We start from the raw sequence: 14,578 nt of genomic DNA, 5'->3' as shown, positions 1-14,578 counted from the left end.
CTGGGTGCCAGCTTGCCCCAGAAAATATCGCTCAGTGGCAGAGGTTCAGAGATTATGGCAAATCACAGTACATAGTCAGAACCAGGTTTCATCCCATTCTGGTTCCTTTATCCTAATACCAGCAAATACCTAATACCAGCTGCTCTCTGAGGTCCACTGGGACCTTTATTGTGAGGAGGCCATATGGCCTCTATCAAATGCACTCCAAGCCGGGGAACCACCTCTCCCCATGTGGCACACAGACCCTTTAGACCCTGCTGCCTGCTGCTGGGGATTTATCCTACTTCCTCACGAGAGCACTGCCAGGCACTGAGCTCTGGAACTTCAGACTCTGTACTCCACTGTTTATAGAATCCTGGTGGTATTGAAACCCTCTCCTTTCTTCCCATCAATGGTTTTGGGGAACAGATTTCTTGTTCAGTCCCCTGTGAGTGTTTTCACTCTTTCTCTTTCTCTCCAGCTACTTTTGGGGGAATGTTTTCTTGAATGATACCAATGTGCTGCACTATCCCTTTTTCTCTTTCTCTCTCTGCAAGAACAGCTCCCTACCCTCTGTGGCTTTTCTTTCCCCCAGTTCACCTCTCCACACCATGTGCGTGCTGAGTTCTGTGGCTCAAGTTATGCAGATTGTTGAGTTAATCCTCAGATCAATTTCCTAAGTGTTCAAAATGGTTTGGTGCTGATCTAGCTGCATTTCAGGGATGAAACAAGCTCAGAGTCTCCATGCTGCTCTGCCAACTTAACTCCTCTCCCCAAATTTTGCTTTTTGTAACTGATCAATGGTAGTTATATTGTTATTTTTCTTTGAGAAACAGATTGCTTTTAAAGAAAAGAGTCTTTCCAAGCATAACTTGCTGCTTTATCTTACGATTTGCATTCAACAAAATTATGTGAAATCCACACCCATGAGTTGAATTAATTACCTGAACTATTCTTCTTAATCTTCCTGAATTATTTCTAAGAAGAAAAATTGTATTGTATGAGTAAAATAACAACTTTATCTATAATAAGTAACTTATATTATAAATGTTTTTAGTGATTCTGTTGTCAAATAATTTTGGTGATCGGAGAATCACATGAACTTAAGGAGGTATTAAAATGATTGCCTAATTATAATTATTTTTTTCTGTAAGTTAGAAATATGATTGTATTCAACTAGCTAAGCCATAGGATAGTTAAGCATTGTGGCTCTTTTCACTTAGCTGGCCTCTCAGTCTATTTATTCCAGAGATGCAATTAGAGACTGTGAGGGCCTCTGAAAAAGCAAGGGCCTGTATAGATTTCAGGAAATAGAAAATTTGCATGACAATACAAGTTCTGCCAACACATGGGGCAGGCTGAAGTCATCACTTTCCAGCTGTCATTACTATATGGAATCAGCTAAATCTTATCGTTTGACTGTGGCTTTAGTTTAGTGTATTTTCAACTGAAATAAAAGGCAGCCAGGATTTACAATCAGAAAGTGTCAGCTTTTCAGACAGATTTGACAATGGCACTTCATTTACACTGTGATCCACTTTTTAACTTTGTAAAGTGCAAATCACACCAAAATTGGAAGCCAGCCTAGGTACCTTTTTTAAAAAGTAATCTTTTCATCAAATGTGGGGCTCAAACTCACAGCCTCTGAGATTGAGTTGCATGCTCTACCAACTGGTAGCCAGCCAGGTGCCCCTCCAGCCCAGGTACTTTTAAACCAGTTTTGACTATCTTTAATGTAAAAAGTGAATAATTACAAGATCAATATAAGTTGATTTCTCTGACTTATTTCAGTTAGCATAATATACTCTAGTTCCATCCACATTGTTGCAAATGGCATTAAGGAGGGCACTTTTCAGGATGAGCACTGGGTATCATATGTAAGAGATGAATCACTGGGTTCTACTCCTAAAACCAAGACTACACTGTATGTTAACTAACTTGAATTTAAATGCTTTTTTTAAATTTTATTTTTTTTAGTTTTGAAAGAGAAAGTGCATAAGTGGGGGAGAGGCAGAGAGAAAGGGAGACACAGAATCTGAAGTAGGCTCTAGGCTCTATGCTGTTAACACAGAGCCCAACACAGGGCTCGAACCTGTAAACTGCGAGATCATAACCTGGGCCAAAGTTGGACGCTTAACTGACTGAGCCACCCAGACACCCCTAACTTGAATTTAAATAAATAAACAAAAAGATGAATATAAGTTGCTAAGCCCTTTTCGTCTGCTTCCTCTTTCCACTCATCTGTGGATGTTCTTTGAGATCACCAATGAGCAACTTTCTGTCAAGTGGCTCAACATAGGCTTTGGGATCAGACCATGTACCTTCTAATTATGCTAAGGGTAATAGGGCAAATTAGCTTCCCCTCTGTACCTCAACTTCCTCATTTATAAAATGGAATTTTGACAATGACATATATCACAGAATTATGGGGCATTAAATAACATAATAAATATACCATGGATTTGCATAGTGCAAGGGAGTACAACTCACATGTGTTCTATGTGTAATTGTGCAAAATGGCAGATATATGTGCAAAGTACTTACAGCAGTCCCACGTATAAATAAGCATTCAGTTAGTAATCATTTTCCAGTAGAATTCATAATCTCTCATTCATGGAATTCTTTAGCTTTCTTGAATGTCACTTTCTGTTTCTTTTTCGGTAACTGTTTAATTTTACCTTTTACCCTTAACTGTGGTGTTTCCCAAAGCTCATACACATCATGATGACCTTCTTTTCTCTTTCTTACTCCATCAACTTTGGTCTGTTATGAACAGCTAGAATTAAGAATTATGTACAAACTGAGACTGAGGTTAAGAATGAGATTCAGAATAAAATCAAGTAGTCTTGGTGGTCTCCAAATATGATTATATATTAGGATTATCTGATGGGACAATTAAAGATACAGATTCTCATGCCCACCCCAGACCAAGAGAATTGTAGTATTTGGTGCGAGGGGCTGGTAACTTGTATCCCTAAACAGTTTTTAAGCTGTAAAGCCAGATTTGTGAACTAAAACCTGGAACCAGCAAGAATACCAACATTAGTGTTCCACATCAGAGTGGAAGATCCGAGTCTAAGAGCACAGGGGTCAGAGGGCAGGTAGAACATGGACCCCAAGTTGAGTCAGTCAGGAATTGGAGAAACCTATCCACTCATGACCCCACTCTGTGCCCCATGGTACCCTCTTCATGTCTCTATCATGGCTCTACTACACAGTGTTGAAATTATACTTTTGAGTTTATGTGTCTTATTCAACTGTGAGACTTATGAAGGCAGACTTAGTGTCAAGAATTCATTCTTGAATCTCCACTCTGTTCATAGCAAGAATACAATGTGTTGTTAAAATGAATTATTGAAACCTAAATCAAGACAAGAGAGTGAGTTTATAAGTGGGACTTTTTGGTTGCTATAAGGGACATGAACTAGCAAAAAGCAAGAAAAGGGAATTTGGTGTAAGTATACAACGTATCTCATGAAACAACCCTGGGCCTTAGGTAGGAACTGGACCAAGAAGCTATACAGCCCACCAGGACTTCCACCTCTGTCTCACTTAACGTATTTGCTTCAGTAATTTCTTTCTGAAAGCTAGTGTTCTCTGCTTCCCTGGTCTTCAGGCTTTATGTTTTGCAGTTCTAATCTCCCACTGACTAACTTACTGTCCATTCTAATTCAAAATTTCTGGGATACAGTGACCAGGAATGACTGGCTCAGCTTGGGTCTAGTGTCCAAACCAGATTCAGTTCCTGCTTGCCAAGGAACAGGCATATGGGAGAAATCTACCCACTCCTATGGATTAGAGAGGAGGTCAGTTACCAGTTGGGCAGAATTAGACAAGCAGTCAGGAAAAGAGAAATTGACAATGTGTCAGAGAATTCGACATTGAAGTATATATGGACTATCTCAAACAGGAAACATTTTACATGCTTCCCCTTGGAGTAGAAGCCAACGTTGGCATTGCAGGGGAAGGCCAGTGGGATCTGTTCTGTTGCAATAAGACTACACAGAGTGTGGATCCCAGGTAGGGCATCTTCTTAGCCTCTCCATGCCTTGTTTTATTTTCATATGTAAAGTGAGGCTAGTAATGGTTTCCAATCTATCTACATAATAAGGTTTTTGTATCAAAGTAAGCAAAATAATGCATATGAATGCTGTACACTTAGCATTTAATGCTAAAAACATGTTAAATATTATTGTTATTGTTGCTATAGTAACATTATAACTGACAGGTCCTGCAGTTCTTCTTTGTGGAGTTCATCACTTGTCATGATATAAATTCTGTGACTTCCACATATTTATCTTAAGACTTGACCCAAGACTCCAGTTTAACTCTGGTTGAATGCTAGACTTACAATCAGATATCACTTCAAAATCAATCTCATGCTCTTTTTCTTATAACAATTTTACAGTTTCTTCCACCTACTAATGTTCTCAAACTGTTTCAGTGGCATCAATCTCTCCTTAAGCCTGGGAAAAAGACTAAAAGTGATTAAGAATTGGTCACTTGATCTGAAGCCATCTTTGACTTCTCTCTTTTACACCCCACGTCATTCATCAAGTTTTATTTATTTTTTTCATGTAATTACATTGACTAATAATGAATATTCACTGGGGGTTTACTATGTGCCAGATCCTGCTTTCAGCACTTTTTTTTTTTTAAATTTACATCCAAGTTACTTAACATATGGTGCAACAATGATTTCAGGAGTAGATTCCTTAATGCCCCTTACCCATTTAGCCCATCTCTCCTCCCACAACCCCTCCAGCAATCTTCTGTTTGTTCTTTATATTTAAGAGTCTCTTATATTTTGTCCCCCTCCCTGTTTTTATATTCTTTTCGCTTCCCTTCCCTTATGTTCACCTGTTTTGTATCTTAAAGTCCTATTGTGGGTGAAGTCATATATTTTTCTTTCTCTGACTAATTTTGCTTAGCATAATACCCTCCAGTTCCATCCATGTAGTTGCAAATGACAAGATTTCATTCTTTTTGATTGCTGAGTAATACTCCATTGTATATATATACCACATCTTCTTTATCCACTCATCTATTGATGGACATTTGGGATCTTTCCATACTTTGGCTATTGTTGATAGTGCTGCTATAAACATTGGGGTGCATGTGCTCCTTCGAAACAGCATATCTGTATCCCTTGGATAAATACTTACTAGTGCAATTGCTGAGTTGTAGGGTAGTTCTATTTTTAATTTTTTGAGGAAACTCCATACTGTTTTCCAGAGTAGATGCACCAGTTTGCATTCCCACCAGCAGTGCAAAAGAGATCCTCTTTCTCCACAACCTCACCAACATCTGTTGTTACCTGAGTTGTTCATGTTAGCCATTCTGATAGGTGTAAGGTGGTATCTCATTGTGGTTTTGATTTGTATGTCCCTGATGATGAATGATGTTGAGCATTTTTTCATATGTCGGTTGGCCATCTGGATGTCTACTTTGGAGAATGTCTATTCATGTCTTTTGCCCATTTCCTCACTGGATTATTTGTTTTTTGGGTGTTGAGTTTGATAAGTTCTTTGTGGATTTTGGATACGGACCCTTTATCTGATATGTCGTTTGCAAATACCTTCTCCCATTCTGTCAGTTGCCTTTTAGTTTTGCTGATTGTTTCCTTTGCTGTGCAGAAACTTTTTAGTTTGATGAGGTCCCAATAGTTCATTTTCGCTTTTGTTTCCCTTGCCTTTGGAGACTTGTTGAGTAAGAAGTTGCTGTGGCCAATGTCAAAGAGGTTTTTGCCTGCTTTCTCCTCAAGGATTTTGATGATTTCCTGTCTTACATTTAGGTCTTTCATCCATTTTGAGTTTATTTTTTTGTATGGTGTAAGAAAGTGGTTCAGGTTCACTTGTCTGCCTGTCGCTGTCCAGTTTTCCCAGCACTACTTGCTGAAGAGACTGTCTTTATTCCATTGGATATTTTTTCCTGCTTTGTCAAAGATTAGTCATATGTTTGTGGGTCCATTTATGGGTTCTCCATTCTGTTCCATTGATCTGAGTGTCTGTTCTTGTGCCATTACCATACTGTCTTGATGATTACAGCTTTGTAATACAGCTTGAAGCCCAGGATTGTGATGCCTCCTGCTTTGGTTCTCTTTTTCAAGATTGCTTTGGCTATTCGGGGTCTTTTCTGGTTTCATACAAATTTTAGGATTGTTTGTTCTAGCTCTGTGAAGAATGCCAGTGTTATTTTGATAGGGATTGCATTGAATATGTGTATTGTTTTGGGTAGTATTGACATTTGAACACTATTTGTTCTTCCTATCCAGGAGCATGGAATATTTTCCCTTTGTTTTTGTGTCTTCTTCAATTTCTTTCGTAAGCTTTCTATAGTTTTCAGCATATAGGTTTTTCACCTCTTTGGTTTCCTTGCTTGTGCACACATTCTCTCTCTCCCTCTCCTCTCTCTCTCTCTTAAAAAAAAGAAACAAAAAAACCCCAAAGACAAAATCTTCTATCCCAGATTTTTAGGCTTTCTATAGTCTGATCCTATGGTATCTATTCAGTTTTTCCCCCCTTCTCCTATCCCATTATTTATTATTCCAATCAGGCTGATCTTTTCACTATCCCCACAAACATGCTAATCATATCTACCCTAGGTGACTTCATTCATCACCACAGGTCTAAACTTCACCTGTCTAACTTAATATATTGTGGCTCTAATCTCAGCTGAAAGTGACATTTCCTTCCCTGGATCTCATAACACTTTCTTTGTACCCCTCTTATGATATAATGTTCTGCCTTGTATTATAACAATTTTGGTACTTTTCTTATTTCTCTCCCTGCTCATCAGTTAGCTTGCTGAAGACAGAGACCGTTTCACTAAATCTTGTATCCCCTGCAGTGTCTCTTTCAATGCAGAACATGTAACATGTGATCAATAAATAGCTACTGAATTTAACAGAATTCTAGTTTCACTCACACAAAATGTTTTTCTTTGCCTTTTGTTTTATTCTAATCTTTCACAAAAGTCTCATTTTCTTGAATGAAACCCTTGTGACTCTTCTAGTCTTTGATGAAACCTACTTTCTTAGAAGTCTTATAACACTTAAGGCTGATACCACATAATATGGTTCTTTATTAATTGTTTTATATGGTATGTTCAGTGTTCATGTGTTACAACACAGGGCCTGGTAAATAAAGATTCTTAAGGACTTTTGTTGAATAAATCAATGCATTGATCTTGTCCCACCAATTGTAAGGTCTCTGAGATAGGGACCATGCCTTAAATATCTTCTGTGCCCTTGGATCTCTCAGCATATAATAGGTGCTTTATGAATATTCACTGACTGACTGGCTCTTGAATTTCTGTTGCATGTTTGTCTTTACATTCCTGTTGTTTTGTCCTCAGCAGATGATTACACTAAAGAGGTCTCTGAGTCCTCAGACCTCATTTCCCCATTTACAGGCAGAGTCAGGTTGCTGACACATGCGTTTGGTGATGGTGGTTGTTGTTGTTGTTGTTTTGCCATTCTGTTTAGGAATGTTGTCTTTAATTCCAGGACTAAGCCTTCTCAAAGGACAAATCCCTAGAGGAAGCAGGGGAGGGGGGGTGGGATTGCAAAATACAGATCCCTGGCCAGAATGATTTTACAGAACTTGCTCCTGGGTCTGCTTACACAGTACATGCCAGGGGAAAAAAACCATTCTGTGTGTACCTTGTACGGTTTACAAATGAGGGTAATATATCACAATCATGATGCAACAATGCGTCATGATGTGGCCTAAGATGTATAAAATAACTTCCATCCTAGGGCACCTGGTGACTCAGTTGGTAGGATCTTAAAATATCAATTAAAAATAATGTTTATATAGTATGATAGTGACTTGTATATACCATATAGCCAATGTGGCAGAGACCAACAATATTTCAACCTCTTGAAGGAAAGCCTAATCTACTGAGAGAAAGGGGAGAACTAGATAAGTAAGCATCTCTATTATATTTTGCACCTCACAAGTATGCAATACTTGATGATGGCAGATGGTAGAATGGCTTTGCAGACCAGAAGAGCTCCAAGTTTTGCTACCCTGGATGCAATCTATAATGTTATTATCCAGAACAAAGGGAGGTATGTGTACAGTATGCACAGAATATGGTCCTTAACAACTTTTCCTGGTCTTGCTTCTAGCTGGAGAGAGGGAAAAGGATTGGCAGATGTAACCAAGGCAAAACTGATGTTTCCTTGGACCAAAGATTGAATACAGCATTATACTGGGCAGTAGCCAAGTTGTAGATTTTTCTTTATTAATATTGTATATGTATTTATTTGCCATTTCATTGGCATATATGCTTAAAAACTTCTTTGTTTTAGATGCAGGTGATCCAAAGACATTTGATCTGAATTTCAAAGGGCCTGTTGCCAAAAGGTAAGCAATTCTTTTCTTGGAAATATATTTCTTGACAAACACAGAAAGCTTATCTTTGGTACCATTTTCTGGTCAATGGAGAATTATGTCTGTTATGAAGGGCAAATGACTTATTTTTTTGCCTAAATGTCACGTTCTTTATGTAGAGAAAATACAGAGAACAAATCTTTCCATGAGTCATGGATATCCTGTCCTATTCAGCAAATGAACTGCCTTAAATTATTGGACCGGAGAGTTTGTGTTTTTCAAAAAGAAAAGCCTAAAAATGCTTTATAAGATTTAACCACTTTGTAGAGAAGCAAACACATTTGATAGTTGTTTGATGCACCTGTTTACTGTGTGATTCACCATTGTAAATGCAAAGTTGCTATGCCAACTTCTTCCACACCAGGTATTTGTGCTACGCAGCTTCCCAAAACAGACAGCTTTCTTGGAGATAACCATTCACCAAGGCATCATGTAAGCTGTAGGATATTTTAGACTGCTCTAGGGAAATGTGTACTTGTCTCAACTGGTGCTTCTTTCTCAAAGTTGTATGGCATTTAAAAACTATCCAGTAATTCATAGGCCTCTTTTATTATTATTTTTACCCTCTATTCCCAGGCTTCCTGCTAATCAAAACAGGGGTTTACAGGGTGGAATAGGTAAGAATGAGGAGAAAATTATGCTGTTGGCAGCTGGGTTTTGCTTAGCTTTCACCTTGATTTCTGGCAGTTGTATGTCATAACAGACTGTTAGGTGAAATAGCATGAATAGCACGATCAGCATGCTATCGTTGTTTTGAGCTGCCAACCATCAGCATGTACGTTAGCATTTACTGTTACGTGCCTATAATATTCCGGCTTTAAACAAATGTGTATTCAGTTTATTCTAATTCTGTAAAAAGCCAAGTCATTTGTTTGGGGTTACTTATTTGAGGGTGCACCAATGCCTTCTTTAGAGTAAGTCTGAAATCTCTTGTTCTTTCCATGGTAACACCATGAATACGTTCTGTTGTCCAGTATACAAACAGCCTCATTCGGTATGTAGGTTACTTTTACTGCACTTACATTCATTTTCCAATAACTAATTTGTGCTAATTGAACCTAGCCTATTGGCCTTAAGGGACCACTAGATATAATCCAGATTCAATAGTAGTAGTAGTAGAAGTAGAAGTAGTATATGGTAGTAATAATGAGGATTATAATATAAATTGCTGTCACATTTGGACAGACAAAATACAGATTATAGGTATGCCTTTTCTTCCTTTGTTTTCCATAACATTTATTTATTTTTTTAAATCTTTTAAAAAATGCATTTATTAATTTACATCCAAGTTAGTTAGCATATGGTGCAACAATGATTTCAGGAGTAGATTTCTTAATGCCCCTTACCCACTTAGAGCCCATCCCCCCTTCCACCACCCCTCCAGCAACCCTCTGTTTGTTCTCCATATTTATGAGTCTCTTCTGTTTTGTCCCCCTCCCTGTTTTTATATTCTTTTTGCTCCCCTTCCCTTATGTTCATCTGTTTTGTATCTTAAAGTCCTCATGTGAGTGATGTCATATGATATTTGTCTTTCTCTGAGTGACTAATTTTGCTTAGCATAATACCCTCCAGTTCCATCCACGTAGGTGTGCCTTTTCTAGCCATAGAGAAGAGAGCAGAGTTAAACCTGGCTGGCTTTAGGTGTGGGGAAGGAGTTGAGATCTGTCTTCATTTATTTAGAATTTAATGATGGAACCAGGTAGTCCAGGTAAAGTCCAAAAAACTGTGATAACCACTGTGAGGAAAGTAATTTATTTTTACTGAGGGCCTTTTTACTGAGGGCCTTTTGTGATGCCACAGCACCACAAGGCCTTAAAAGGTGAAATGGTCATTATGTGGGCATACTTCCCCCACTCTTCAATCCAAGAACAGGGGAAAGTGTTGTAAAACCACAGGAGCTTAGTGACAGAAAGACACAGCTGACCCATTTGTAACTTTTCAGGCTGCAGGATTTTATAATGCCCTTCCTGGAAAAACAATTAGAGTGTTTAAAGAGCAAATGAGAAATCCCAAATTCTTCACATTACCTCTGGCAACAGAATGAGCTTTAATAACCTCTTTTGCTTACAGATATCACTTCCCTTCTGAAGGATACAAAGTATTATCAGAGATCCAGGCCAATTCTTACACCATTCTCTGCTTGTCAGTCAGCCGTCTTCTATACACCTCTCTCAGTTCACAAGAACATCATTTTGTCCCCTTTATTCAACAGAATTTTTTTAAAGGTTGTTTTGCATTGGGTTGAGATTGTGAGCTTGGTAAAAATGAGTGTCTAGCACCCTTAGCAGTACATTAGGCAATGAAAATGAATGCACATAGAAAACAAAGACATAAGGCTCTTTTATAAGATGCTGCATGAGAAATTCCTCTTGTTAATTTAGAACAAATAAATTTTTAATTTAATGGCAAATTAGTATACTTTCTTCCATTATATAAAGAGAACTGTGTAATCCAGCATATTTTTCTTTTGTACTGAATTGTAGAAGGCCCACTGATAAATTCAATTTCAATGCCAGCAACTACATTAGCCTTTGAGTCAAGAATTTCTTTTTGGGAATTTGAATTTCTATTTCTACTTTAATAACTCTCTTGCACCCAGGTGTTTTAAATCATTTCATTTAAGTTTTTTTTCTTGGAAAGAGGCAGCATATAGGTAGACAGGTAAATAGAAATAAAAGGCCTACATGTTCCATAATTACCTTTTTCCTCTATACACAAAATAGATGAAGGACATATGACTCATACTAATCAAATTGGTAGGTTTCACAATGCTTAAAATAACTATTATTATAAAAGGTAGAAAATCTATCTGAAATGTAATAAGATGCATTTATTTCTACCTGAAGCATTGGGCGGAGGTGGCAAATTCACTAACTCTCAAGATGAGAGAGGAGAAACATTCATTACAGATGTGGTAGAGGGGATTCATTCACATAAAGAAGTTGGACTAAATGACCTCTAAGTCCTTTGCAATCTTAAAATTTCAAGACTGTGATTCGACTCTTAATGCCAAAGTACAGAAGAGTCCAGCTTCTGGCTTAAGTGACACACATAGAAAGCACTGTACTGATGCCCTCTTGTGAATTCTGAAGTGCCATTATCAAGTAGACATCTCAAGTTATTGTGAGGACACAATGTTGTTTCCTAAATTTATGCACTTCCCATATTGGCTACCTGTTGAAATAATTGGTGTGCTCTTTGTTATACCAATTATGACACCATTTATTTTTATTTCTCTTAATTTCCTTTCAGATTTTGAGGCTGAGAGTTTTCAAAGGGAGTGCTATGGATATAGGCTTTTTATTTCAAACTATTTTACAAATCAAAATGGTTTGTAGCCTCCTCTCTTCCTTCATATTCTCTCCAGTAGAGGTTTATTGTATAGCACTCTCCTCAGACTGATTTTGAGAAGGTTACCAATGATCTCAATCTTTCCAAGTGCAGTGGTGGTGACTTTTGTTTTAACCTCACAGCAGCATTTGACAAAGGTGACCACTCTCTACTTTTTGAAATGTTCTTTTCTTTTGGCTTCCTTGCCATGATACTCACCTGAAGCTTCTTTCACCTCACTGGCTTCTACTTTTCAGTTTCTTCAATCTTTGTTTGATCTCCAAATGTTGGAATGCCACAGGACTTGGCCTTTTCTTCTCTTTCTCTAGTCTGTTTTTACACTAGGCCAATAATTTTAAATATTATCTGTATGTCAATGACCCTCAAGCTTCTATTGCTACCAATGGCCCTTCCATTGGCCTCCATGTTTCTGTATTTAGCTGCCTACTCAACATTTGTCTTTGGATTCTCAATACTTATTCAAACTTAATTTGGCTCAGCTGAAATCTTGATTCCTACTCCTGCTCCAAAGTTCTAAAACCTCCTGCCTCAGTCTTTTCCATCTCAGAAAATGACACCAGTATCCATCATGTTACAGATCCTTGGTTTCTTTTTGTTTTTCTCATCTCCCATATTCACTCCAATAGGAAGTCTTATTGATATAACTCCATAATATGTCACCAAATCAACTGTTTATCCATCTTTCCTTTTACCACCTATACTTTTGCACTGAAATCTAGAATGGTCCTCCTTCTTTCACTCCTGCTTCTCTTAAATCCATTATCCACACAAGACCCTGAGTGAACTTTCAAATCACAGATGAAATTATGCAGCTCTTCAACTTATATATTTTCAATAGCTTCCCATAGCACTTTGATTAAAACTCAAATTTATGGGGCCTTTTGCGAGAGCCCTCTGTGTAACTCACTGACCTTATCCCCTATCACTCTTTCTCTCTTTAACTTCTCATTGTAGCTACACTTGCTTTCTTCCCATTTTTTGAACAGTCTAAATTTGCATCCTCCTTGGGGACTTTGTGTTTGTTATTCCTCTGACTGAGATATTTTGCTCCCAGACTTTTGCATGACTGGCTTCCTCTTATCATCCTGTTCCTAACTGTCATTGCCCCAGATGCCTTAATGACAATCCAGTCCTGCAGCCATACACACTCTCTCTCTCTCTCTTTTTTTTTAGTAGTTTCAGGTTTTAAATTGCAGCTAGTTAACATAGTCACTCTCTGCTACATGAATTAATTGTATTTACTTTATACGTTTTATCACTATTGAAAAACTGCTTTATTCATTTCTTCGCTTACATAATTAATGTCTTGTCTATAGTATCATGTCAGTGAAAATCAAGAACCTTGTATATTTTGTTCATCGCTCTATCCCCTGGACTTACAAATTCCCTGACACATATGCATTTGTTGGATGACTAAATGAACTATCATCCTAGCTTTAAAACTGAAAACATGCTGGAAAGGATAGAAGCTAGTTGGAATGAAGGTAGGGAACCATTTAGAAGACTCCTTCAGTAATCTGCCTGACAAATGATTAAAACCTGGACTAAGGCAATGGCCCTGGGAGAAAAGAAATTTAAGAGGTAATGAAAAGGCAAAACCTTTAAGGCTTTAGGACTGATTGTATGTTGGGTGTTGAGGAGAGAATCTAGCATGACTATGCCCAATAACCAGATGGATTGTGGTTACAATCACCAAAGTAGGGAACACATGAAGAAAAGCAGACAAGTCATGTGTTTAGATTTTGAAATGTTGAGTTAAGGATGCCTATGGCATATCCAGGTAGGAATATTTAGTAGAAAGTAAGAAATACACTTCTGAGGCTCTTTGAAATATTGATACGTTTATTTTAACTAAAAAAGTATCTAAATAAAGAGGGAAGTTTGAAAGAATATTAAAGTAGAATAAAAAATGTAATTTTTCCCTGATCATCCCTAGAGTAAACTGCAGGTACTTTCTCTGGTGCTTGCAGAGTTCTCTGTGTGCTTATAATATTGTGTTGTAGTTAGTTGTTTGCTTGGCTAACTCAACTGAACCATGAGTTCTGCTAAGCAGAACTGCACATAGTAGACCTGTGAGTAACAGTTTTGATCATGTTGCACCTCCTACTCAAGTTTCACTAGTGAGTTCCCACTGCATGAACATTAATATTATATTCACATCTCTACACAGATTTGTCTCAATGTATCTGCCTAAACTACTCTCCCCTCCCCCCCTCCCCTCTTGTCCTCTTCTCTTCTCTTCTCTTCTCTTCTCTTCTCTTCTCTTCTCTTCTCTTCTCTCTTTGTCTCCCCTGCCACTCTGTCTCTCTAGGGTTTTGAAACCCTTGAATGAGCTTTCTGTTGAACCAAACCAGTCCTGTATACTTCTACAGGGTCTGAAAACTTATTATGTCACTGTCCTGGAAGTACAACAACAACAACAACAACAACTCAGGGATGGTGGCTGGCACTAACAAAGCTCACAAGAGACTGATGTATAAAACCAGAATGCCAATACAGTAATTTACGTTAAGAAATTTAATTGCTGAGCAGACCTGGTCTTCATGTTGACCTGACCAGCACATTGCTCCCTTGAGACAAACTGCATGAGAAACTTAATTATCAATAGGTTGCTTGATAAGTATATAGTTAGAACAAGGGAATTGCATGAGTGGGATGTCTAGTGACATCAGGTGCTGGCTGCCTATGGTGTCTATCAACAGAATGGGATCTTCACATCAGTTTGACTTGGTGCCCTAACCTGGAGAGTGTTTGGAAGGGCGATGCTGTTTGATCATTATTTGCAATTCTCCTTAAATTTGTTAATAAATTCAGTCAATTTAAAGTTAGGCTTGCTGGACTGGGAAGCT

At 37.9% G+C, this 14,578-nt stretch overlaps 1 protein-coding gene across 11 annotated transcripts in view; it reads left to right on the top strand.

Moving 5' to 3' along the window:
- SLC44A5 (solute carrier family 44 member 5) overlaps nt 1–14,578 on the top strand; it is a 368,679-nt gene that overhangs the window by 209,349 nt on the left and 144,752 nt on the right. For all 11 annotated transcript variants that reach the window (XM_042997591.1, XM_042997590.1, XM_042997595.1 and 8 more), the window contains one exon: nt 8,297–8,351. In XM_042997591.1, the coding sequence (XP_042853525.1) occupies nt 8,297–8,351 (55 nt within the window). The remainder of the gene's footprint in view (nt 1–8,296; nt 8,352–14,578) is intronic.

Source organism: Panthera tigris, chromosome C1, assembly GCF_018350195.1.
Source record: "Panthera tigris isolate Pti1 chromosome C1, P.tigris_Pti1_mat1.1, whole genome shotgun sequence".
Lineage (NCBI taxonomy): Eukaryota > Metazoa > Chordata > Mammalia > Carnivora > Felidae > Panthera > Panthera tigris.
The sequence above is the reverse complement of the archived record's forward strand: the minus strand, read 5'-3'. Positions and strand labels throughout refer to the sequence as shown.